Genomic DNA, 27,572 nt, shown 5'->3' with positions numbered 1-27,572 from the left:
GAATTTTCTCATTATTTGCCTATCTCTCTTTCTAGAAGAATAATGAGAACCAATGTTACATTTCAAGTATAGGAGATGCCATGGGAATGTTCGAGTCTTTTAAATGATGAGAATTTGGGACCATCACAGAGTTTATAACCTACTCACTCTCCCATGCACTCGTTCTGTGTGAAGCTGGGTGTGGAGTGTGGACTGGGTGCTGTGTTGTGTGTTACAGACAGTCTTTGTTTGTTTCCTCTGGCTCCGTCATCCCTGGCCTTCGTCCCTCATCCAGTGAGGCTTTAATGTGGATTCTTAAGGAAGGCACTCATTTTGGATATTTATCTCTAAAAGGAAAGAGCTTTAATACCCTCTCTGATGATAAAGGTCAATTCAGGTTTTTATGAAAAGATGTGGAACTCTTTTTTTTTTTTGTATACTGGAGCTGACATGGAACTTAAAAAAAGAGAGACTCAAGTTAATGTTGTTACCCAGATGCTATCTAATTCAGGATTTTAGAATGCACAAGAAAAATGCCGTTTCATCCACAATAGCCCGGTCGATGACTTCATGCCTCTGTTCTTATGTTCCCTGATGGGGGTCTGGGCAGTGTCAGCAGCAAGTACTGATGGGACACCCTGCATGTCTTTTTCTTGGACTTTAGCCTTTCTCTGAATGGAGCCCTTCTGTGTGGTGGTACTTTTGACATGTACTGGGGAGGTTCCAGAAAGCGCAGGAAGCTAGGATTGTGGCTTTTGCCTTCATCATTCCATACCTACCGTCCTGGCGCTGAAACCCAAGTCTCTGCAAAACTCCTCCCACCTTTTAGGTCCATCGCCCCGACGACTTGTCTGTGCAGAGATGGAGGGGATGGAGGAAGTGAAAGCGGTGTGTACTCAGGCTCTTGGCTTACCGGTTTTACTAACTGATCCCATAAATCACCTTTCCTACCCTATGCGACGACAGGTGGTGATGTTCTTTTATCGATGTGGATGCTGAAACTTTAGAGGTCATGACTAACAGGTCATGGTATTTGAAACCCTATCTTGTGATGGCCAAATTCATGATCTTTCCACGACCAGCACCTTACAATTCGAAAGCTCAATCCTGGGGCCAGGGCCACCTTCTTACATGCAGCTCCTGGTGAGAATAGTGTCTCATGAATGAGGGCTTGCTTGACTCCTTCTCGGAGCTCTAGGACCTGACATCACAGGAAAAGCAAAGTTAAGCTACACACCCCTGTCTGCATTTCGGTGGGGTGAGGGATGTGTTTTTTTTAACCTAAGAAAAAAGATATTTGGCTTCATTTTCAGCTAAAGTAGTCAGATGGATTCAACACATCTGTCTCCAGTCTGGATGAAAACTTGGAACTCTGATGGGGCAGGTGATGGGGACACTCTGGCAGTCAGAGAGTTGGTCTCCATTTCCCTCACCCTCATGTCACAGTCATAATTGGGGCGAGAGCTTGCATTATCTTGTGTGTGTGTGTAAGGGTTTTTTTTTTTTTTTTTTTAACACAATGCTTTTCTAAACCTTTATGCCATTTGATAATTCAGCGATGGTCCCTTCAAGTTGAAAGTTTCAGGGGTTGGTGAACTATCATCTTGGTGAACCATCTCATATTGCAGGAGGAATTGCAAGAGACCTCCCTGTACTCAAAACCTAATACGTTTACTGTTGCCCTTTACAGAAAAAGTTTGACCTGTCTCTCTTTTTCCCCCCTAAGGGTACCATGCTGTAATTTTAAAGAAAAGAAATAAACTTTTTAGCCCCAGAGAAAACTTTCCCAACATCTGCTTGGTCAGTAATAACAGGCCAGGAGGAAGCAGCATACACACCATATCCAACCCCAAGTGCGTTTATAATTCCAGCGTAATAAAGCTCCTCACTACACTACATGTACCACCAACAGAGGTACCATTAACTAGCTAGCTGACCTTGAACCAATCATAAAGTAATAAGATAAAAGGAAGACCCAATTCCCCAGCATCCAGTTTAGCAAATAGAACCTTGTGACCCCCTTTGAAGTCCCTTCTGTTTCTTTACCCAGTAACCTCCGCCTCCCACCCCCAGCCCCCAGGTTACTATGTTAATTCGGTTTAATTATCTTCCTGCTTTTCTCTGTAGTTGTATTCTTTAGTTTTGCCTAAAACTTTTTTTCTGAACAAAGAACACTTTCAGAGCCCAACAAATTTTGTTTCATTGGCATTACTTGATTTTCTTGGGGATAAATTATTTCTGTATTAGAATTTTGTAAAGGTTATTAGTCCAGCAAACTCAGTAACCTGCAGTGACTGCTCAACAAATATTCTTGAAATACCTTGCAAGCTTTTCATTCCCCTTTGGTGGGTGGGGACAAGGAACAGCACACTCACGGGCTCCTCCCCGGCTGCGTTGTTGGGACCCTGAGCCATGCAGGAAGGCTGCTGTCTCTAGCCGTTCTCTCTGCCACCTTTGGATTTATCAACTGTGCCATGAGAGGGGGTGTGGAGAACAACACTGCCGGCCCCAGGGGCAGTTTCTGCGCATTGACTCCGTGTTTTCATAGTAAAAAAATAAGATGAGACCTGATTTGTGGGCCTTATATTTAGCTTCCAGTCAGTGTTGGTTGATGGAAGATCTCATTGTATCCATTCTTCGTGTTTTTCTTTTTTCCTCTTTTTTCTTTATTTTGTGGCTGAAAAGAAAGTATAAATACTGGGTTTTGGAAGAGGGAACTGTTGTTATGTTTGAGCCTTTTAAACTCTGTAATTACTCTATAAAGGCTGGGTATTTGCCTCAGAAATGCATTTAGTCTTAAGTTTTAGTGTTCAGTATATGGAACATTTATAATGATGGGGTACTTCTAAAAATAAATCAAGTCTATAGAAAATGTTAATCAGCTCATCCCCAGGGACTGTAGTGAGTATGTCCATTGTACAAATGAGGAAATGGACATGACAGTTAGTGGTTTGCCCAAAGCCACACTGTCACTGGCATTATGAAGATTTAAGCAAAGGTCCCATGTACAAGAAAATGCAGTCATGTTTTCATGTAAGGCACTGTGGGCCTTCGTCAAGTTAACCCAAATTAAGATTCAGGGACTAACATGCCTTTCGGTATTTGGAAGAACCTACCACATCAGTCACAAATTGCTAGTTTGCTCCTTAACGTTACCTGCAGGGTTTCAAGTAGGACATGGCATTTTTATTATTTTATTTTTATTTTTTTTAAGAGGAGCCTGTTACTTGAAATCAAAAGCTCTGTATCTGGCCAGACATTGCCCTGAAAATTGAAAAGCAGCTAGTTCAAGTGTATTTAACACTGCCAGAGAAAATCATGTGAAAAGTGTACCAGTGCTTCCCTCTGTGGCATTCTACTCTTAGAGTTGACAAGGAAGCAGCCTTCTCCTAGGAACTTAGTTTTCGAAAGCCATTTGCGGGTGGTTGATTTAGGATGTGTATACACTCTTGGAGGTTATCCACCTTTACAGGTTGGCATCGCAGAGTGAGGATTTATGTTGAGGAAACACCAGGTCCTCCATTTCCAAAGAAACTTCTGAAATTAGCATTGCTCTTTTCTTAGGCAAAAACCGAGAGCTGATTTTCTAGATATTTTCACCAACAACTGATGGGAGCAAAAAAAAGATTGTTCTCCCCTAGCTCCCCTCTAGTTAATTGAAAAATTTAGTTCTCTATAATAGAAAGCTTTTCTTTATTCTCTTTTCTCCCCCACTCCCCCACTTTACTTGGAAACTTGACTTTTTTTTCTTTTTTTTTAAATTGTTAGTGTTTTAAAGACATTGTTAACTATTATAACTCTGGTATCTGGGCATGTGGGTATGGCTTCATTCAAAGACGTGGTATTGGCTGAGAGGACTCACCACGCCCCCCACCCCGTCATGTGGTAAACTGCCAGATCCTGGGGCACCTGGGTGGCTCAGTGGGTTGGGGCCTCTGCCTTTGGCTCAGGTCATGATCCCAGGGTCCTGGGATTGAGTCCTGCATCGGGCTCTCTGCTTGGCTGGGAGCCTCTTTCCCTTCTTCTCTCTCTGCCTGTCTCTCTGCCTACTTGTGATCTCTGTCTGTAAAAAAATAAATAAAATCTTTAAAAAAAAAAAAAACTGCCAGATCCCATGCCGTGAGGTTCTCTATGAACGTATGTATCAGTTTGTGCAAAGCCAGTGTCCAATGCCCAGAGAAGGTGCTGTGAAGAGGAGGACACCACAGCGTGCAGCTCAGGGAAAGCCGTACCTCACAGAGGGTCAGTGCCAAGGGTTCCTGTTGAGCTTGCAGCTTCGGGATTGGATTTGGCATTACACACTGCACTCCTCAGATCTGAGTACTGCAGACCCACACTGACCCAGTTTACAAGTGACAGTTACAAGTGCTCCCAAAAGTTGTTGGTGAAAATATCTAGAAAATCAGCTCTTGATGGCAGATGACAGTACACTGCCCAGTGTGTTGGGTTGCATTTCCACCCAGCTCCCTTTGTGATATTGGGCAAATCACTAGTTTTCTAGGTGTTGTGTCTTATCTGTGCACTTGGAACGTTAATAAAAATGTTCCAAGAGCCAATGCTTAACATAAAACCCGGGAGACTCTCATGATTGTTACTATACTGTCATTTGGGTTACTGTCTCCATTATAACTCTACAGGTCAGCTTATGAGACTGAATAATAGATCAGAAAGTTGCTTGTTGAGCATAGGATTGGAGCACCAGGAGCCAGAAGTCCTGCAGGAGTGCCTCCCTGGGGCTGGAATGGCTGGTTACTGTCGGTTGACATAAAGGACATTATTGCTAGAATCTGAAGACCCTTTACGTAACTAGACAGTGTTGGATCAACTTCATGTCAGTTTTAATTTGTGGTTTACTTTTTCCTTAATTTCACGAAGTCACCACTTTTTTGGTCTGGGGGCCTCTATGGGGTTACTCTTGTTTTTAGCAGTAACAAAGGAATCACTGATTATTTCGTTCGGGTTTGGCTTTCCAAGCAGCTTTTTCGGGGGCTGTATATTGTCTTTCCAGGATTAGTCCTTCTTCTCACTCTGCATTCAGGGAGTGAACTTTGCAGGAGGGAACCCAGTTAGTCCCCAGGAGGGGCTTCGGATGCTGAGTGCTTAGAGAAGGCAGTCCGTTCCTTTGACCAATAACAATGGGAGAACGTGCTTCTTTTTTGAGTCCATTAGAACAGAATAGCTTTATATATAAAGACCTTCCCTCCCGTGCCTGGATTTGTCTTAAATTTTATTTTCTTTCTGGTTTAGGGATTGACATCCTGAAACTCGTCGCAGCCCAGGTCGGAAGCCAGTGGAAGGACATCTACCAGTTTCTGTGCAATGCCAGTGAGAGAGAAGTGGCTGCTTTCTCCAATGGGTACACAGCTGACCATGAGCGGGCCTATGCCGCCCTACAGCACTGGACCATCCGGGGGCCCGAGGCCAGCCTTGCCCAGCTTATCAGCGCCCTACGCCAGCACCGGCGTAACGACGTGGTGGAGAAGATTCGGGGACTGATGGAAGATACGGCCCAGGTATTGTACCTGGGTTGTTGGTCTTTCCAACTAACCTTTCACTCCTTGATACATAATAAGGAAAAATACAGGTATCAGGTCTTTTGGTTCACATACATTTCTCTTTGAGGGCTGTGGTTCTCAGTGGTTGTCCATTACAATCATCTAGGAACTTTATTTATTTTTTTTAAACTGGGATTTGTTTAAAGATTTTACTTATTTGAGGGAGTGAGAGAGAGAAAAAGAGAGAGAGAGAGAGAGAGGGTGCACAGTTGATGGGAGGAGCAGAGAGAGAGAGAGGGAGATGCAGACTCTCCTGATGTGGGGTTCCATCCCAGTTCCCCTGGGATCATGACTTGAGCAGAAGGTAGACACTTAACTGGCTGAGTCAGCCAGGCGCCCCCATCTAGAATCTTTAAAAGAAAATTCTGATACTTGGTCCCTACTGTAGACTAGTCAGATCAGAATCTCTAGGGGAAGGACCACAAATCACCATTTGAAAAAGTTCCCGAAATAATGCTGATGTGCAAAGTTGAGAATCACCGTGTTTGGGGTACGTTCAAGCATCAGACTGTATAGCCAGATCTGCATCTTGTTATCTCATGTACAGTCTCATTTTGCATAACACACTTGGAACACATCTAAGAAGGAAGATTTTTATTTTTATCTTTTTTCCTATTCTCACCCCCTCTCCCGCTCCCCGGCCAATGCCCCCAGGATACTTCTTGTGATGTCATTTAGGGATACTTAGTCTTACCTTCTGAGGATGCTGGTGGTGCTGACAGCAGAGGGTAACAGGATTGATCGGTCCTTCTTCTTAGGCTTGTTCATTCTGCACATCACATGGGAAGTGACGGGCCCCAGGAGGGGGATTTACTAATAGTGGTAACTTAAGTAAATGGTCACTTAGCTTTGGCTTTGGAACCCGACAGCACTGGATTTGAATCCTGGCTCTGACACTGATGACCTGGGTTACCAAGGGCAAGTTACTTTACTTTCTTTGCTTCCGTTTTCTCATGTGTAAGCCAACCTTATAGGCTAATTAAGATTAGGTTACGTGGGATGCCTGATGCACTGAAGGTGTTTTTTAAATGGCAGTTATGATCACAACATAACTGGTTTTTCTTAGCCTTTCCTTAACCTGGTATGCATCCCTGAAAGGCCATCCATTAAGTACAAGTTTGGGTATGGATTTCTAGGTCTCACAAACTTCAATTAAAGTTTCCAAATAAATTCCCAAAGTAAAGGAAATGTTGCCACCGAGACCTGATAAAACCCCACTTAAAATTTAAAAGGCCATTCTGTCGCTGTTATTTTTCAGGGGTCTAAATTCATTACCTAAAGAGCTGGAGAGAGAGGTTCCCCCATCAACTCTAATTCATGACCATTATGTACCAGATTTTGTATATCAAGGGACTCAATTTTATATACTTGAGATGTCCAAGTGCTTCTATTTTTTTATACCAACGTTGTAGTCTTTCTTCATTATGGGAGTAAACATTCATCAGGAGGATCTTTAATTTAAGTGACTGGATAAAATTTATAGGCGCTAATTGATGCCGAAAGTAGTCTTTGAACTCCTGGCCTATTTTTAACTTCTTTGAGATATGAAATTTCAGAAAAAAAATATTTATGAATAGATGCGTGGTAAACATGCAAAGGCGTACACCGGTGTCTTGTGACTTCCTGAGGACGGTGTCAGAATATGGCTCAAATGTGAATGGGCTTCCTTGGAATGCTGACTTTTAAGGAAGGAGCTGGTAGGATGAGCAGCAGACCTGAAGAAGGATGGAGATCCTGGCGAATAAGTCATACCGTCTTTTCGACAATACTTACAAAAAAGGGAGAATGTGGTTGATGCAGTGTTAGGATTTCGTTAACATGGAATACTTGATAAAGTGGAAAGATGAGGGGCGCCTGGGTGGCTCAGTGGGTTAAAGCCTCTGCCTTTGGCTCAGGTATAATCCCAGGGTCCTGGGATCGAGCCCCGCATCGGGCTCTCTGCTCAGCGGGGAGCCTGCTTCCTCCTCTCTCTCTGCCTGCCTCTCCGCCTACTTGAGATCTATATCAAATAAATAAATAAAATCTTTAAAAAAAAAGATTAAAAAAATAAAATGGAAAGATGATCATAATTAATTTTTAAGGAAAAAGGAGGTTTCTCAGTATAAATCTAACCATGGGAAAACAAAAGCATTAGGGAAAGGAAAAAGCATAAATGTTCATGTTCTAGTACTAAATCCAGGTGGTACGATTAGAAGGGATTTTTCTTTTTTATTATTTTCTGCAATGAAAACACATTACTTTTGTGATTTAAAGTATTTCTTCAGATGACTGAGCTGAAGGGGCACTCGAGAAAGGATAGGTAGGGCTTTGTGCTAAATTGAGAGAGTGAGGCCCTCGTCACTGCGGTTTCGGGAGAGCAGACAGCGGTTTGTGTGCCAATCCATTCTTCCTTGTTAGGATTAACTGAGGTTTGTGATGTTGGGTCAGATCTGGTCCCCCACCCCCCCAAATTGCTAAGATTTACTTCTTTTTTGTATTCTGCCAGTCTGTCTCATTTTTCGGTTGTACACTCAGTATTTAGAGTCTGGTTCTCGTCTTCGGGGTTACTTCTTGTTTGGAGGGGGTGGTGATGATGGTACGGTATTGACTGTAGCACATGACTTGTATGTTTCTCTGATGATTCTGTTGTGGTCTGTGAATGTCTACTGAGCACCTGCTTTATTCCAGGCAGTGTTATAGGTGCTGGGAAAGGTGGGCCCAAAGTCTCTGCAGAGGAGACTGATCAAGAGACTGATTCAGGGGCGCCTGGGTGGCTCAGTGGGTTAAGCCTCTGCCTTTAGCTCAGGTCATGATCTCAGGGTCCTGGGATCGAGCCCTGCGTCAGGCTCTCTGCTCAGTGGGGTGCCTGTTTTTCCCCTCTCTCTCTGCCTGCCTCTCTGCCTACTTGTGATCTCTCTCTGTCAGATAAATAAAAATCTTAAAAAAAAAAAAGAGAGAGAGACTGATTCATAACAAAAATCATGGAGTCGGTGAAGGAGATGCAAAACAAAATACGTAGTCCCCAAGTGACAAACTCTTGCACCTTTCAGTTCTTTCCTCTCATCTCATCTATATCCAACAAGATTCTAATATCTATTTTGTTATTTATTTTTCAAGGGAGAGTGGCATCAATGCATCCTACAGCTTTTTCTGTAGTGCTAGTGTAGCCTGTGTGTGATGACGAAGGCTAAGAAGCCAATATGAAGTTTCTTGGTCCGTGTTTTAATAATGCCCATCCTTGTCTAGCAACACTGTGGACCCAGCTCTTGACTCTAACTGGAATAGCCAATGAGCATGGATTTCTGGCTTCCAGCTCTTATTAGTCGCACAGTATGTTATTGTCTGCAGGTTATCTCTGAGATTAGTTCAGTCAAACAAGACACACAATGCGGGGGACATAATCAAGACTTATTCTTCCCACTTTATGATGGATTTGTATTCTTTGTGTATTGTGGTACTGCTGGGGACTTGAGACTTGGCCCTAGGAGTTAATGGAAACTTAATGTGTAAAAATGACTGTGTGTGTATGTTTGAAAATGGTTAATGTTGTTTTCTATTCATGAACTAGAGAGCACCCACGTTCTGTTCCACTCAAAGGATTAGCCTGGTGGTACCTTTGAGCTACCTCTGTCAGGAACAGCTGGTCCATCATTAACCACGGTGGCCTATTAGCCATTTTTTAATTAAACACATCCAGAGTCTGACTTTTTCTTTTTTAAAAAAAATTTCTTTATGTACTAAAAATATTATATAGGAATACTCACTTTTGGGTGTACTGTTGAGTCCTTTTTTTAAAAAATGAAGTTTCAAGAACAGTTTTAGGTTTAAAGCAAAATTGAGAGGGAGGTATAGAGATTTCCCATATACCTTCTTCTCCAACACATGCATAGCCTCTGCCACTGTCAATATCATTTACCAGAATGGTGCTTTTTTTTTTTTTTGTTAACCGAGGATGAACCTACATTATCATATAATAATCACCCCAAGTCCATACCGTAGAGCTCAGTAGGTTGTGTATTCTATAGGTTTGGACAAATGTGTAATGACATATATCTATCATTAAACTGTCATACAGAATATTGAGACTGCCCTAAAAATCCTCTGTGCTCTGCCTATTTCTCTCTCCCTCCTACCCCACCCCCGACAACCACTAATCTTTTTACTGTCTCCATGGTTTTGCCTTTTCCAGAATGTCATATGGTGGGAATACGCAGCCTGTAGCCTTTTCAGATTGGCTTCTTGCACTTACTTACTTATCCATTCACCTGCCCGACTCTTTCTTTATCAGAGGTTTGAGTTGTATTTTTCGAGGTCTGCCTCTGAAGCCTTCCAAAATCATACACGTTCTTCCCATCCAGGGCATCAGCATTTGGTAGAAGCCGCAAAGCAGTGGGACAATAGTTGGAAGTTACTGGGACTTTGCCAAAGCTATTTAAAAACCCTAATACAGCTTTCCAAATTGTATGCTCTCTCTTTATTTCCATCCTTTTACTTTGATTTTTTTCCCCTGAGGCTTTATTTAAAGAAAGACTTGTAAGTAGCATATATTTAAGGTTTCAAAAAAATCTAGTCTGACAGTGTTTGTCATTTAATTAGAAAATTTGAGTGTGGTTACATTTTTTATGTAATTCCTCATATATCTGGGTTTAAATCTACTGGCTGATTTTTTTTTTTTTCAATTTGTCCTGTCCCTTTTTTTTCCCCTCTCTTTCTTGCCATCTTTTGGATTAATCAAGTATTTTTTTATTATTCTACTTTTCCTCCTCTTTCAGCTTGTTAGTTATAAATGTTTTACTTTACTTTTAATGGTTCCCACAGAGATGACAACTTGCACACTTAAATTATGGGAGACGTTTCCTCAGTGTGTACTTCTTACTATATCCAAACAGCACAACGGCCTTAGGAGACTTTAATTCTATTTATCCTTCTCTTGCATTACATTTTTTATTGTCATGAATTTTAACACCACGCATTTCTTAGCTCCCAAAAGGCATAATTATTATGATTGTACACAGTCGGGATTCATGTGGATTTACCTGCGTATTGATCTTTTCTGTCATTCTTCATTCCTTTCTACAGCTTCAAATTCTACGTGAGGTCATTTTTCTTTGGTCTCAAGAATGTTTAGGGCAGGTTTCCAGCAATAAATTCTGTTTTTCTATGTCTGGAAAATGCCAACTAAATAAATAAATTGTGTTATCCACCCCGCCCTTTTTAAAGATTTTATTTACTTATTTGACAGAGAGTTCTGAGAGAGAGCATTAGTGGGGGAGGGGCAGAGGGAGAGGGAGAGGGAGAAGCAGGCTCCCTGCTCAGCAGGGAGCCTGATGCAGGACTCCATCCAAGGACCCCAGGGATCATGACCTGACCTGAAGGCAGACACTCAAGGACTAAGCCACTCAGGTGCCCCTCCCCTTTGTTTTTGAAGGATAGCTGGAGAAGAGAATTGAGTTTGACCTATTTCCTTTCGTTGCTTTCATATCTGGATTTAAGCTTCCCCTGCTAGACAGCAAAGAGGATGACGTGACTTTCTGCTCATATCCATATTACATAACAAATTAGGTGTATAGTATTATACCAGACACTTTGGGCAACTCAAAGATGAGTATAAGACAGGGTCACTGCTGTCAAGGAAGCTGGTTGAATGGAAGAAACATATCTACTTGCATAGTTTAAGGGAATAAATCCACAAGGGTGGGATGAGGGAAAGTGCTGGATGTAGAGCGAATCGGCCATTATGACTCCACGTGGGAACATGAGTGTGGGGTTGTGTGCCAGGTTAAATTCCTGCCCTGGCAACGTATCACTTGGGAAACATTCTGGTAAGTTACCTGGCCTCTCTGCCTCAGTTTGCTCCTGAGGAAATGCCAACACGACGAGTGCCTGTCCTATGAGCTGTTGTGCGAATTAGTTGAGTGTGCCCCGCAGTAAGTACCTGGTGAATGTTTATTCATAGTTGGAATTATTTCCTGGCTCTAGAGGCAAGAGAGGTGCACGAATGCTTCTGAGTAGCCCCAAAGCATACACATAATGGGCTCTTTAAATCCTGAACACCGAGGGGTTCGTTACTGACTGGTGGGGAGGTACCTCCATGCAACACTGCTTACAGGGCACAGCGGGACATTGGGGTTGCCATCTGGGTCCAGTGCCCAAGAACTGGAAATTCCAGCTAATGGCAAATATTTATTTCTTATTGCCTGAGCAAATGTTCCTAGGCTGGGAATGTTTTCATTGGGAAGAAACAAAGGTGATGGTATGTGTGAAGATAATGGTCTGCTTTCTCACTGGCTGTCAGAAAAAGGGCAACAAAATTGAGACACTTAATTTCTAGGTTTACTCTTGCCTCACCTCTCATCCCCTCCTCCCTCCCTACCTCCCCCCTTCCCTTCCCCTCTAGTTTCTTTTCTTTCTTGGACTGGGTATATTCAAATAAGCGTAACCAGTGCAACCTTTTTCTTTTCTTTTTTTCAGGTGTTTTGAGGGGGTGGGCTTGTTTTGTTTTTTTTTTCTCTCTATAGGAAACCTTGGGTAAATGATTTCTTGGATTCAGATATTTCCATTTAACATGGGAAATCAAGTGGTAATCTGAATTAAATGAGATACGGTTTTGTTAAACTGTGGGATATAAGAAAGCGAGGTAGTAAAGTGATGTTTATGGCTAGCTCCGGCAGGAACTGTGATCTGAATTTCAGTATTCCTCCATTGTCTCATTTTGATAAGGGATGGAAAAAGGAATTTTATCTACATTAAAAAATGATCATCTTAAAAACAAACACAGTGATTTAAAATAACATCAAGTGTTACTCCAGCTGTCTGCTCTGACCATAGATTCACAAATGTAAAGAATGGGTGCTGGTTGGGGGTGCCTGGGTGGCTCATTTGGTTAAGCGTCTGGACTCTTGGTTTCAGCTCAGGTCCAGGTCTCAGGGTCGTGAGACTGAGCCACACATGTGCTTGAAATTCTCTCTACCTCTGCCCCTCCCCACCCCCATAAATAAATAAACAAACAAACTAACTAACCCTAAAAAAGAATTGGGGCTCATCAGGCAGGGGAGTTGGGCATCTTTTCCCTTCTTCCCTCCTTTCATAAGATTAGAGAGAGTAAAACTCCACCATAATTTGACTAGTGGGCCTGGTGCCAAGGTGGTTGTTGTGGGCTGTTCTGTAGTGGAATGATCCTTTGTTAGAGATTCTTGAACCCTCCCAGAAACCACGCAGGAGACCTATGTTCCAGAGACTGAGTCTCCCCCCTGCCCCCCGAGTAGAGTAGCCGGTGTTTGGAGACTGGTTGGCTTTTGCTCTGTAAAATCAACTGGGAGAATCTTGACAGCGCCCAGAGCACCGGGCATTCTGTTTTGGCAAGGACAGCACCGCTGCTTCTAGAAGCACAGAGGGAACTACGGCTGCTGATTTTTCTGTTGTTTACCAGCTGCAGGATGCAGCTGTCCTTATCTACGGTCTGACTGAGACCAGCTATTTTCAGAAATTTAATACAGTGAGGGCGAGTTGAGGCAAATAGCAGCTGTACGTTTAACTGCTGACTTTTTGGCTATTCAAATTTGTCTTTGTCTTTAATTTGCCCGTTGGTCATCTCTGAGGAAATGGGGATTATTATCCCCAGGCCCTAAGTTGTGAGCTGAACTCGCCTGGATCTTGCGCTGTGCCCACAGCACTGAGGGTCATTTGAGGTCAAGTTATTTCCTTTGCAGGGCCTGACTGTGGGCTCTGGGGAACCCCTGGTGTGGTGAGAAGGGGACTCTATAAAGGGATTGCTGCCACAGGACAGGCCCAGGTCCATTCAGCGGGGCTTGTGTGAAGGGTGGTCATCAGTACACAGAAGTGAGATCTGTGACGAAGCCTTTAGGTGTTTGATGTCGTTTCAGGCCATTCTCCTTATTACCATATTCCAAGGTTTCATTCAATTTGTCAACAATCTTTACAGTCTTTTGTGAGCACCACCTGTGTGTCTGGTACTATGTAAAGAAGGAAGATGATCTCTGGGGCTTTCAGTAGCTCAGTCACCGAGATGAGGACTCTTGGGCAAATAATGACAATTCAGTGTGATCAGCAGGTGTTAGAACAGAAGGGTACACAGGAAATTATCAGGTTGTAGTGGGAGACAGGGGTACTGACCCACCAGAAAACACAGAGAAAACAAGAGCAGACATGTGTTTGTCCAAGTGAAAGTCATTTTTTAAAGAAAAAAACCTGACTATAGATTCTTTCGAGACCAGGTTTTGGTCCTCATCCCTGAGATTTTCCCATCTCAGGGAAAGGAGGTTCTGCCCCCAGAAGAAGCCTTGGACTCTGCAAAGTACACTTGTTTTACTGAGAACCTTGTTGTGTTTTGCTCACTTGCAAGCTTTTCAGAAAGCTTTCACTGTTGTGCAATATGAAAAGTACAGGAATAAAGGTGCAGTGTCTCACTCGAAAGGCTGGAGTTTGAACTTTGAATCTCTAAGAACTAATAGAAGAGACTGGTGGATCCAAAAATTTGACTTTCGACTTCTTAAATTCACAGCTGGCCTGTACGCATCTGGGAAGGATTAGAGACAGAGCATAGATACTGGAGATCATGAGGATAAATGCCTCCTTCTGCACTTGACATTGAGCAGGGGCTCAGTACACGTTTGCTGCTGTCTTCTGTATTGAAATTTGAATTCTGCCTTCTCCTTTTTTGACTCAAGAGCAAATGGTACCCCTCTGCACATTAAGAAGAAAGGGAACCAACATTTGCTGAGTACGTGCTGTGTCCTAAACACCGTTCGGGTGCTTGACACCTGTGATTACTTAGCAAGCTTTCACGGTCCTGAGAGGTTTTGGTCAGCATTGGAATTCAGACATATTTCTGTATTCTGTTGAAGGCCATGTTCAGTGTTTTGAGGCACCACTCTACATAACACTAAGGAAGCTAGTAAAACATTACCATTTATAGTTGTAAGATAGACTCCTATTTGAGAGGTGTTAAAATATGAAAAAATTTACATCATAGAATTGATCAAATATGATGTAGTTGAGGTTGAGTGTATAGTTTCTAAGGAGAAGTCTGTCTAGAAGCAGATTCTTGGGGTCTTCAGAGCGATACACTCTATTTCCTAACATGTATTCACACAAGCTTTTTTTTTTCCTTTTTAAAATTGTCTTTTTAAGGATAAGATGGGATTAACATAAGCAACGCATTTAGTAAACACTGATGGAACACCCAATATGTTTCGAGCCCTGTACCAGACACTGGAGATACTAGATGAAAACACATCCATACCAAACACACACAAAACAAAACACAAAAACAGGGAATCCTCCCTGAAGATGCTGAGAGTTTTATAGGAGGGATGGGTGTGTGAGCCACAATGTAGAGGACATTCTGTGAACTTGAAGTGGGCTTTTATTTTTTTCCTGATACACAGTGTCTCCATGTTCAGAAAAGGCCAAATTTATTAGTCGATGACACCTTCAACCCCTTAATCCACACCCTTGCTGGCTTTCTCAAAGAATCCATTGAGAGGAAATCAGAATCAATATTTGTGAAAATAAGCTTATTTTCTCCATTGACTACCAGTACTGGATATCATATTTTTATTTATTTTTGAGGCCAAAACTCGTATCTGGATAAAGCTTCATAGCTTCCAGTTTGGGCCTAGCTTCTCCATCCTTTGTTTACGAGGTTGTCTCTTGATCTGTCATAACTCATGTGCTTATAACATACAATTGATAATGAGAAATCACATCATGGTCAACAGCAGGTTTTATGATACACCAGTTGATGTCAACATTTTAAGTACATATTCCTCATATTCTTTGGGAGCGTCATCTGTGACTCCTGATTTTGCCATAAGATTTTTTTTTTTCCACAGAGAAAGTTTGATTTATTCATAATTGGGTTTTGTCGGGGGACAGTTGGAATGACCAACCATTGAAATGACTTGTCACCAAAAAAGAACTAGAAAAAAACATGGGGAAATTCTTCTTTGTTTTTATTCTCAGAACAGGAGGTAAGTCTCTTCTGACAATGATAGAAAACACTAAAGTCATATAAGAAAGAATCAACTTCTTAACAATACATGTACTAACCAGAAACCATCATAGGCAAAATCGAAAGACAGAATAATGACTGGAAGAAGTCTTTTGCAAGATAGGGTTAATAGGCTTTTAAAAAAAATGAAGAGCTTTTACAAATGAATTAAGAGATTGATGGCCCAAAAGAAAAATGGGCAGTCTGTGAACAAGAGAGTTCACAGAAAAGGAAATACTGAAGATTCTTTATGGTGGGTCTTTTAGCCTTGTTCAGAATAGGGAAGAATTAAAACAGGAACCTATACTGAGATACGGTTTTAAGCTCTGAGGTGGTAAGGAGGGAAAGGTGTGACACCACTTTTATGTTGTGAGGGTATAGGAAAAGAAGCCCAGTGTTCGTCCTGATGTGTGTACACTTCAGCCCAGCCTTTCTGGAGAGCCAGTTGGTATTTTCTCCCAAAGTATATGGCAGCTGACTACTAACCTTGCACTCCCAGGAATCTGTCCTACCTATCGTCCCGCCTACCTCTGCCATGTGTGTCGAAGATTGCAAGCCCCAGTATTCCTCGTAGAATCCTTTGTAATAAAAGAGTAGTAACAGCATAAATGCCCTTCAACAGAGAACAGGTCATGTAAGTTGTGGAACATCCACACAGTGGAACAGTCTGCACTTGTCGAAAGGAGTCAGTCAGCCATTTATGTGCTAACCTCGAGAACTGTTTTTAAATGATAAAAAGGCAGAGTGCACAACATTGGGTGTGCTCGGCTGCCATATTGTGTTAAAATAAAAAGTGAAAGTAAACAAAATGTGATAAGTGCAGAAGAGCTGGAACTGGGTGGAGAATACATATTACCTATTTATTGGTGTATCGACTGTGGAGGAAGACGCGAGGAATTTTAAGAGTCACCACTGGCAGGGGAACTGAGTAGCTGAGGGAGAAGTATTTTTCATGGTAGCCCTTTCGTACTGGTGGAATTATATACCGGGTATATTCTGATTCTAATGGCATGCATCCAACTAATGATCTTATTAAATAATACTAATTTAATCAAATTGAGCAAGTTCAGAAACACTTTGAGTCACTGAGATAAGTGTGAACCTTCTTACCTTAAGGGCATAGGTCTCCTATTATGAAGTTACTTTCTATCTTCCACAGCGCCTTAAGGCAAGCTTGTAAGATTCATGCAACTTCTTTTCATGGTTAGAATTGTTCAAAGGCTGTTTTGTGGGAAAGGCTTCCTAATGGGTTCTCAGCGAGTGAAATTTAGGGAAGCCCACGTCATTTCTAGCAGCATGATCTCCTCATGTGTCCACGGGACTGAGCTCTTGTAAGGCTCAGCAGTATGTTTGAATGAGAGTGAGCTCCAGCTCTGAACCAAGAGAGCCCACTTACTCTATCATCACATCCTTTTTCAAGAAAGCTAGTCAGTGAGTCAGCTCAGGGCTGCAACATTACTGTTGATGTCAGCAGCCTGGACAGCTTGCAGACACATGCGCCAGCAGCTGGGCGGGGCTCACCCTCCCTCCCTTCTCCCTCCGGAGCCAGCTGGTTCTTACCAGCTCTGGCAGCTTCAGACAGCACTACTTGTGGCTTCCTGTGGCTTTTCCCCCTCTGCATCCAGGAGAGGAACGGATCCCTTGTTTAGGGCAACGATTAGCCACTCCACTTAAATATGGGTGGATGTAAGTTTTGAAGTTAACTCTTAGGAATGAACAAAATGGATGGATGACATATACACTCAAGACTAGCAACTACCTTGTCTTGGGCTTGGGGTAGTTAAGGGAGAAACACACTCTGGCCAGCTAACCTGAGATAAAATTTAAAAATAGCCTTAAGTGAGGTGGCAACTGATACAAAATACTTTCAGTATGCTATGCTTGGATAGATCTAGGGGGTGTGTGTGAGGTGTCTTTTAAAATAATTTCCCAGTGGCTTTGCCATTTTTTGGCCAATTTAATCCTCCAAGCCTCCCAAGGGCGAGTTCCTTCTTTCTGCAGGCTCTGCTGGGGCTTCCAGCTCTGGGAGACTCAGTGTCCATTCAGCTCCACTATGGCCGTGGTCTGACACAGGGCTTCCCAGGGAAGCTGAGTAGGGCTTCTTGGCACTGCACTCCTCTTCTTGCTTGCATCCCATGACCTCCAGGGGCCCTGGGGGAGCGAGAGCACATAAGGCCAGTAATGGCCACTTGGCAACTGACGATTTTGTTTTAAATGTTAGCCCATTCCCTGCTTATGCAATGGAAGCACCTCCTTGTCTCCCTTTCCTGTAGCAGGGCCTGAGCAAGAGAAGAAAGATGGAAAGACAACAGACTAAAGAATCAGAAGCCTAGGAATTTGGGGGAATTTTTGTCTTATAGTTATTTGGCTCTTAACCCAAATAAAATTTGGGTTTTGTAAAATTTATTTTTTTTGTAAAATAAATTACAAAATTTATTTTGTAAAATAAATTTTGTAAAATTTATTTTTTAAAATTATTTTCCTTTTGTAAAATTATTTTCCAAACTAAAAAATAAGGCTTATGAAACAAAGAAAAGTTGAAAACATAGTAAACACTCCTAAACTTAACACCATCGAGATTTAACAGTTAATTCACATTTAACATCTTTGCTTTATCTATATACATGCAAGTGTATCTCTAGCTCATATTTCCATTTCTAAGACTTCCCTCCAAATGTCTTCAAACTGCTATCACTTCTTCTAAGGGCTAAGGAATCAGCATCTTTCCATGTCCTCCTTTTTTCACTTTTTGTTTGCAAAAAATTTTTTTTACTCTGAAAATTTGGCTTATTCTTGCCAAGACCTTTTACCCTGAGTTGGATTTAGTAAGAATTCATACTGGAAGAGTAAAGTCATTGTCTCCTACCCATTTTTCCTTTTTATTCCCTTTTTTTTTTTTTTTTAAGGGAGAAATCATTGTGTATCTCAGGTATTATTCACTATCTGAACTTAGGAACCGAATAGATTCAGGTAATTTTTTGAGAGACAGTTGGTAACTGTCATCATCTGAACCCTCATTTATGTCTGAAATCCTGAAATTACATGGATTGTGATAACAAAGCTCTCCTTGTTATCTACATTCCTGTTCTCTAAATGTGGGAACTACATAGATTCAGATAGCTAGGTACTCATGGCAGGGGAGATAGCCCTTGCTTTTATCCTGAGATAAAAGGTATATAAGAGCTGTTCTTATATATCTACTAGACCTATAGGAGGTCTTGAAATTAATTTGATTTCCATTACATGACCCTATGGGAGAACAGGGGAAACAAGCTTGAGATGCTATCATCATCCTTAAATAATTTTAGTTATGTATTTATTTGTGACTGTAATTCCTTTGAGATGAAACTTCAGTGGCAATTGAATGTCTTTTTTTTTTTTTTTTTTTTTTTAACAGTTGCTGGTCTGTTGGGATCTGGAATATTTTCAAATATAAAACCAAGTTACTGGGCCACAGTTGAGGTGTTTGATATTTGCAGAATCTCTCATCTTTATCTCAGGGCCAGAGTGGAGGCCCTGCCTTTTGCCCCTTCCCTCAGAAGCCACAGCAGCTCCTTGTGGTCATTTGGTTGCTTGTGTTGGGTTTATGGGGGTTTGACATTTCCTGTAAATGTCCAGTGGGTCCAGACAGAGAAGTGACAAAAGCTCAGCAAAGAAGATCGCTTGGAAACTAGACAGGCCTGATCTTGAATCCTCACTTTGTGACCTTGGGCAGGTTATGCAAACCTCTTAGAGGCTCAGTTTTCTCATCTGTCAGATGAAGCTCAGAAGAGATACCTTCACAGCAAATGGATTACTTATATTTCATGACGAATCATTTTGCACAGTACTGGTAATGGTTTATTTCTTAAAGTCTCCGTTGTCTACTGGATCTGAGCAACAGAGAGGGTCAGCTCAGATGGAATAGCAATTAGTTTTCATTGAATTTAGCAAATGGGCTTTTAAAAACCATTATTAAAGTGATGGAAAATTTCACAAGCATGGCATAGGATTTTTCCCTTCTTTTTACATGTTGGGTGAGATCTGGAGGGAAAGTTCAGTGGAAAGGGTAAGCTTTGGCTTGTAAGGAAGCTTCTTCTTGAGTCTGTCAGGTATATCTGGCTATAGAGTGGGGAGAGGGGGCCTTGTGGAATCCAACTGGGTAGTGCCAGGAGCCAAGGGGTTAAGTTGAACCACTTTAGCAGATTGGCAAGGAGCATCTAGGCTGGGTAATTAATGCTTCATTTCAGGGGGTCATTGATGCATCAAAGTTGTTAATTAGTTTTATGAAAACAGATTGTGCAACCACAGGGAGATTGTAATTGGGTAGTAATTGAAAATAACTCAGTGGTAAACCTTAGTTGAGTGAACCAGTTGGGGGTAAGTTGGAAGGAGAGAGAGAATTGGGGTGGGTGGGTTGGGCGCAGGGAAAATGACATAGCAGGGCTGACAATAAGTGAAACATAAGTTGAACAGAGAAGACCTGGTCTAATCTTTTTTGTTCAGAAATGAGGAAACCAGTCTAAGGAGGGAAGGGTTTTTCTAAAACCACACAGCTAGTTAGAAGTCTTTTTCCTTTCTTCCCTTGCAGTGAAATCCCAGGATATTAATGACTTTGATGTTTAGGAGTTGGCTATGCAGAACATCCAATGCATGCTGGAAAAGATTTCCCTAAGTGTATACTTAGGAAAGCTGCTAGATCACAGGAGGGAGGAAAGGTAGTCTTAGAACCTCGTTTAATTTATAAATCACTTTTGCCATGACCAAGGTTTACAAGGATGTTCCTTTACCACCCATTACTGGACCATCCCCCAGGACTAGAAAACTCTTCAGCCTTCCACAGTGTATCCTTTTAGGAAGGGTCAGTCAACGGGAAAGTGCTTTTTGGTTTGATATTAAAAGAGAAGACTTATTTTTGAGCTTCAGTTTCAGGCTGTAATTTAGCCAAGCACCAGAGTGGGCACTTGGCTTTGGAACCTGTAGGAACACAGGGTTTCAGGGACACAGCGGGAAATGGCTCATTCCAGTGTAGCCCAAATACAAGTTCAGTCACCTTTCTCACAAACGATGCTACAAACCTCCGTAGCCCAGGGGTGTTCAAGCCCCCAAATTTCAATCAGTACCTTGTTGACCTCATCCATTTGGCTGGTTCCATGTGCTCAGTGGTTCTGGAAATCAGAAAGGAAAACAGGTCAACAGAGGAACTTAAGGTGGAGTTGAAGTGAACCATTTATCTCTCCTCCCCTATCACCTGGTACTAGTATCTGGAAGGACTAAGTGGACTTGCATGGAGAATACTCAGGAGGGCATTTGGGGGCTCATTGGGCCAAAATAAATCACATGCTCTTTAAGGTCACACAACAGAACCACCCGTCTGGTGTTGGCTCCCTGGGGAGCTCTCCCCTCATTATCCCTGCCTCTTCCCCTTTCTTTGTGTCTCTACCTCATTTCCCCAGTGAGGCTTCCAAGTGAGCATGATGAGCTCATGGCTGGAAGGCAAAAAGAATTGGCTTTTTTAAGTTCCTGCAAAGGGACTTTGATTATCTGGTGGATAGATGGCCCCCACTGGTCAAGTTTCCTGAGAGGCCTTTCTCTTAAGGCTTAATATCTACCCCAATAAGTTGGGGGGCAGTGTTACCCCTTTGGGCCTGTGAACTCTTCAGAAAAGTCTAGAGAGGCACTCAGCCAAGTAGGTGATCTTAAGACTCTCCTGTTCCTTGGCTACCAGTGTAAATAGGAGCCACGGCAGCTATAACATTTTCAAGTTACCAAAGGGAAAACATACTTATCAGTGGTAACTGCTTTTAAAAATAACATGTATTGTTTTTATAATCATGAAAGTTAATATTTCCCTGTAGAGAACTTGGAAGGCCCAAAGATGCATAAGGAATAAATTAAGTCACTTGTAATCTATTTTGTGAATGTTTGGATAAGTTTATGCTTATAACTTTTGCAAGAGGATGAGACCCTTTCCTGGCTTTCTTGTTTAGAATATTTGTCTTTCAGTATCTAAATCATATTAGAGGTATTCTTTATTTGCTGTGAACTCAACAGTGAACTTTCTGAATCAATAAAGAATTAATTCATTCCACATGTCCTGGTGACTTCACTTCCGATTAGAGCTATCAGAGGTCGTACAATGCTTGAGTTGCTGTGCTGCAATGCAATTTTGATGGATATTATAAATAGTAAGGTCAAGGGAGGAAAGAAGTTAAGTATCTATGAGCCAGGTTTTCTTTTTCTATAAGAAAAAACTGCAGATAACTCGAGAAATCTGGAATGCAGCTGGCTGCTATGTATCCTGGGTAAGGCAGGGGATGCCTATACTTAGTAGCTGAATAGATTTTCTAGAAAGATGATTGTCACATGATCTTGGGCTTCGGTTATGGTTCTTAACCCCACTGTGATGACACTAAAACCATTCTTAGGGGCAGTTTCATATTCACTCGACTTAATTACAAGAGAGAATTCTGCAACAGTCTGTCTTTCTGAATGACGTTGGAAATCATGTACTTAATTTCCACGCATAGGGTCCTTTGGCAAAAGTGGGGGAAAAATTAAATATTTAAAGTTTTGAACTAAGTTCAGGAAACGGGTGGGTGGACTCCTTAGTCTGTTGGCATGTGATTTGTGGGCAGGAATTTCTCTCTTTAAGCAAGAACAGTGCACTATATTGACGGACCATGTTGTCCAATGTAATGTTGTTCCTGAGAACCAAAGTGTAGACAAGTGCTCTTTGTCTAATTGAGTGAATAAAAAATGTGTATTGGCATGAATGGCCATGTGCGTTTCAGGGAGGAGGGGCACATGCCAGGGCCCTATTGAATTAAAAAGTTTAAAAGCACATACATAAAACTTTGTGGATTGGAAGGGGCAGCTGGGGATGCATTACCCAAGTCTTAAACTTTCACGGGAGGCAGAAGCAAGGTATGGGCGGTTGTATAGAGGACAAGTGCTTTGGAATGGTAGACACGTGCAATAACCGGCGGTCTTTGCAATCTGCAGTCAGTTGTAAGAATTTCTCAGGCCTTACAGGTTGTAAAAGAGACGGTTGTGTTGGCTTTGTGTTTTTTACAACCCTTCAACCTAATACTTTGAAATGAGGGTCAGTGTCTTCCTGATTGAGGAACTCGAAAATGTTTTGCTTGTCACGTGTGAGTGAAGTCATGAGGGTTCTAATGAGTGGTGATCAACACTCCCTAAACCCTGCCCCGTGGGATCTGGCCACCTGGCTCCTGGATTTGCATCCCTGCCAGAAGAGCCAATAAAAAGATTAAGGTCAATGGACTTGGTCCATTAAGGTCAATGCCACAAGTGCCTGCCAGAGTTTGAAAGCCCAGCGGCAAATGACAAGGGTAGTAGAGGTATTGAGCCGACTTGAGTTGCGCACTAGCCTTCTTCCCATGGCTGTATGCCCTCTCTGGGCCTTAGTGGTTTCACCTGTAAAATGGGGGGCTATGACCTATTATATCCCCATTCCACACCTGGGTGCAAGCTGTGGTTTTTACCTCCCCAGTCACTGTAGCAGATCCTAACTGGTCTCTCTATTTTGTTTCTTGCCCCCCTAAAATCTATTCTCCACATACCAGCCGATACTCATGAAGCTCACCATTTCCATCTGAAACCTTCTTGTTAGCTTACTTGTTACTGTCTTTCTGACGCTCCCCTCCAGAATGTGAGCTGTACCCTGGCTCCCTGGGGGCGGTCCTCACGTGCTCCATCCAGATGCTTTTGCCTCTGGTGTTCTCGAGAGCTGCTCTGAAGTGGGAGTCAGGAAGCCTAGGGCCTAGCCTTAGTTCTGCCCCTTACTGGGCAGGAGCCCGTCATTAAGAAAGTCACATCATTTCTCTAGACCTCAGTTTCCTTACTTGTAAAGAGAGGGTATATTAGTTTGCTTGGGCTACCATGATGAAGTACCACAGACAGGGTTTTGTCACAATTCTGGAGGCTAGAAGTTTGAAGTAAAGGTGTCCTCAGGCTTCTCTCCTTGGCTTGTAGAAGATGGTAGTCTTCATCCTCTGTCTTCACATGCTCATCCCACTGTGTGTTTCTGTGTCCTAATGGCTTCTCATAAAGACACCAGTCATCTTGGTATAGGACCCAACTATCCCCCAATCCCATCTTTTTAAAGTTCCTTAGTTGGCCCTGTCTCTCTGTACAGTCACATTTTGAGGCTCAGGAAGTTTTGACTTCAACATATGAATTTTGATGGATATAATTCAATCCATACAGAGGAGAATGTGCTAGGTATTATCTAAGACCATTTCCAAATCTATCAAATTATATTTTAAGTTGGAGATCTTCTTTACTCCCTTGTCCAGTTCCACTCCTGTGAGGTAACAGCTTGGTGCATATACTTCTTCTTCTTCTTTTTTTTTTTTTTTTTGGTAAGATTTTATTTGAGAGAGAGAGAGAAAGCAAGCAGGAGAGGAGAGAAGCAGAGGGGGAAGAAGACTCCCTGCTGAGCAGGGAGCCTGATGCAGGGCTCGATCCCAGGGCCCCAGGATCATGACCTGAGCAGAAGGCAGACCCTTAAGCGACTGACCCACCCAGGTGCCCCTGCTTCCTAATTTTTAATGCTTACACATGGCTCCATGTATATTTTTGAAGGGTTTCAAAGTCTCTGTGTGTCTGTATTTAGCAATAATGTAAGTTATGGACTGTCAAAACAGCAGAATTTATATATAAAACAAACGGAACAAAAAGAACACCTGGGGTTTCAGTTTCATTTTTTTTCTCTCTAATTTTTGAAGTATGTAATAAAAACACTTTTGTTTGTTTCCTCCCCCAGCTGGAAACTGACAAGCTGGCTCTCCCGATGAGTCCCAGCCCCCTTAGCCCGAGCCCCATCCCCAGCCCCAACACGAAACTGGAGAATTCCACTCTGCTGACGGTGGAGCCGTCCCCGCTGGATAAGAACAAGGGCTTCTTCGTGGATGAGTCCGAGCCCCTTCTTCGCTGTGACTCCACTTCCAGCGGCTCCTCGGCGCTGAGCAGGACGGGCTCCTTTATTACCAAAGGTACCGACTGGGCAGGATGGTTACAAGGCATATTCTGTAAGCCTCCCCCAGAGGAGACCCTGGGGTTTCTCCCCCAACAGTTGCACAGTCCAGTGGTAGCTGAGTCATTGGGTGACCTGCCCAGGAAGATGTATCATAGACCCCAGGATGATGGGTCTACTGGGCCTGAGAGAAACCACGTCACTCGCCAGCCACCACCCACCCTGAAGGTCTTTACAGCTCTGATTATCTGGCAGACAGTCTGCATTGGTCACCCTTTATCCTCATGACGCTATCAAAGGTGTTTCAGGAAGGTCTGATAAAATGCAGTCTGGCAAGTTTTGTTGAAAATTATTTACCAGGTTTGAAGAATCCAAGGATTTAAAGTATAACCTATCTTGAGAGTCAGAAGTGTAAGTTTCAGTAACTCAAATTAAAATTAATCCTCTTAAGAATCGTTGCAAATAGCAATGTTTTAAGCATTGTGGGTTAGTATTTTGGTAAATAATTTGCCACTTGCGGTTTTTAAGGGCACGATAGGGATTGGCACGCACGCTGTATTGATGACAAATTTTTGTTCAGAATTTCCCGGTTTGGGGAATTCCAATTATACTTTTGTGAAAGGGTTATATTTTATGTTTATAAAATATGTTCTATTTTCTATACCGTACCTATTTATATTTATATGAAAGATTTGTATTTTAGGTTGTATTTTATGTTCCATGTTATATTTTGGAGAAAACTTTTTTATAATAGTAATAAAAGTCACAGTTCTTCACCATATTGAGTGAGCTCTGGCCCAAGAAGCAGTATTTTCTTATTTATGTGCTTTTGCTCTTAGCAGTTTAGTTTTAAAATTTGGCAGTGTCATTAGCAGTCAGATGAGCAGAGTACATTGATCTGGAATTTTTGAGAGCCAGGGTGGAGTGATGTCTTTGTTTAGTAAACACATTACAGATGGGAGAGGGTTGTTTTGTCGTGTTTTCATTTTATTTAAGTTTCTGTAAGTATTCCAGCATCCTGAGTTTTGGAAGAATCTAGATGTCTTCTAAGTTGAGGTAAAGTCATGCTAATAACAATCAACAACCCAGTCAAGTGGTTCCCTGTCTGATCTCCAGGACTCAAATCTTGTTTGTTATCTTTAGTGCAAGGCACATAAAAACTACTGGGCTGTTTAAAATGTGCCAGAGGTTCCCTTACTCGCCTTGAGGGTAGGGGGTGGGGACAACCTTCCAGGTGGGGAGCTGTCCCTCCTAGCTCTCCTCCTCTCCTTGGTTTCCCCAGTACCATCCCTTACCTCTGTCCCCTTCCCTCCCTTCTCCTCCCCGCAGAAAAGAAGGACACAGTGTTGCGGCAGGTACGCCTGGACCCCTGTGACTTGCAGCCTATTTTTGACGACATGCTCCACATTCTGAATCCTGAGGAGCTGCGGGTGATCGAAGAGATTCCTCAGGCTGAGGACAAGCTGGACCGGCTGTTTGAAATTATCGGAGTCAAGAGCCAGGAAGCCAGTCAGACCCTCTTGGACTCTGTGTATAGCCATCTTCCTGACCTGTTGTAGAACCTGAGGTCTGCTACACTTTGGAAGTGACTCGGTTTAGTGGCAGGGTGGTTTTTCGTTGGTTTTGTTTTCGTTTTTCTAGATTCTTGGGTGTGTGTGTGAGAGTGTGTGTGTGTGTGTGTGTGTGTGTGTGTTTAACAGAGTATCGGGCCAATATTTTGAGTTCTTTCCTTTTTTAACCCGTCTAGGACATTAGTCTATAAGCCTTCTCAAGGTGTAACTGTTGAAAAATACCCACCACTAAAGTTTTTTGGGTTCCATATTTTCTTTGTTTCGATTTCTTATGTATTTTCCGAATTGTTCTGTGCACTTTAAATTCACTTAATGGACTTCAAATGCAGTGTGACTTTCCTTGCACACTGGATTGTGAGGCTCTTAACCTCTTAAAAGTGTAAATGGCATCTTGTGAATTCTTTAAGCAGTCTTCATGTCTCAACATCCACGTCTGCTTTTTTTTTAATTAATGATTACTGTTTTTATTATTCATTGTAATTTACAAATTTTGTTAAGGGTTGAAAAAATGTAATACCCCGTTGAGTTACTGTAATACAATTAGACTTTGAGTTCTCTTTTTAATATGCCTTGGTGTACAGTTCATATTCATGGCTGAAACTTGACCACACTGTTGCTGATCGTATGGTTTTCACTTGAGCACCGTGTAGAATGCTTGATTACTTGTGCTCCTCTTATGCTAATATGCTCTGGGCTGGAGACATGAAATCCTCAAGCCATCAGAACTTGCTATTTAAGTGGCTTGACAACTGGGCCACCAAAGAACTTGAACTTCATCTTTTTAGGAATTGAGCTGTTCTGGAACATACTGCTGCACTTTGGAAAGTCACAACTGAGAGCCAGTGGCACCTTTTTTCCGTAGGGAATTTGCCCAGCTTTGCTTTAAAAGATGTCTTGTTTTTTATACACACATAGCAGGTAGGTCCAGTCCGCCTCAAGGCCTTGGTCTTGGTGGGTCTCCTTCGTCCTTCAATCACTTTAATTAAAAACGGCTGCAGCTGTAAGAACTCTTGTCCAATATATTTGCAACTCTGCTCCCATTTATAAACCTGCGCGCTCTCTAATGTTCAGTTGGCAGACTCGCATGCAAAGGCGGTGTGGACTCCCTTTGTGTAGGCGGGGGTTGTGGGTCGTGGTGAGGGACGGATATCAGAAAAATGCCTTCAAGTGTACTAATTTATTAATAAATATTAGGTGTTTGTTATTTGAGTGGTTTGAGTGTGTTTACTACTTGTCTTCTACATGTACTCAAGTTGTAACCCTTTGATGAGTCTCTTGGAAAAGAATGTGTGTATTCCAGAAATCTCAGCATTTCTGATCTGTAAATCGTGCAGGTTAATGAAGCTTTGTGTCTGGAAGAGTATCTGGAGGGTACGTAGAGAAGGATGACCAAGCGTTAAAGGGGGACTAAACATTCCTGGGTCTTTTGAGGGTAAATCGGAGGCTCCTAGGTTTGGAGTTCATCCCTGTTTTAAGAAATGGGGATTTGGAGGTGG

At 42.3% G+C, this 27,572-nt stretch overlaps 1 protein-coding gene across 1 annotated transcript in view; it reads left to right on the top strand.

Annotated features, from left to right (window-relative positions):
* Positions 1-27,285, top strand: part of TNFRSF21 (TNF receptor superfamily member 21) — a 65,713-nt gene extending 38,428 nt beyond the window's left edge. The window contains exons 4-6 of the mRNA XM_032340203.1: positions 5,227-5,492; positions 24,296-24,524; positions 25,835-27,285. Coding sequence (XP_032196094.1) covers positions 5,227-5,492; positions 24,296-24,524; positions 25,835-26,064 — 725 coding nt within the window. The 3' untranslated portion in view covers positions 26,065-27,285. The remainder of the gene's footprint in view (positions 1-5,226; positions 5,493-24,295; positions 24,525-25,834) is intronic.
* Positions 27,286-27,572: the final 287 nt, after the last annotated feature.

This window comes from Mustela erminea, chromosome 4 (genome assembly GCF_009829155.1).
Source record: "Mustela erminea isolate mMusErm1 chromosome 4, mMusErm1.Pri, whole genome shotgun sequence".
NCBI classification, from domain to species: Eukaryota; Metazoa; Chordata; class Mammalia; order Carnivora; family Mustelidae; genus Mustela; species Mustela erminea.
The sequence above is the reverse complement of the archived record's forward strand: the minus strand, read 5'-3'. Positions and strand labels throughout refer to the sequence as shown.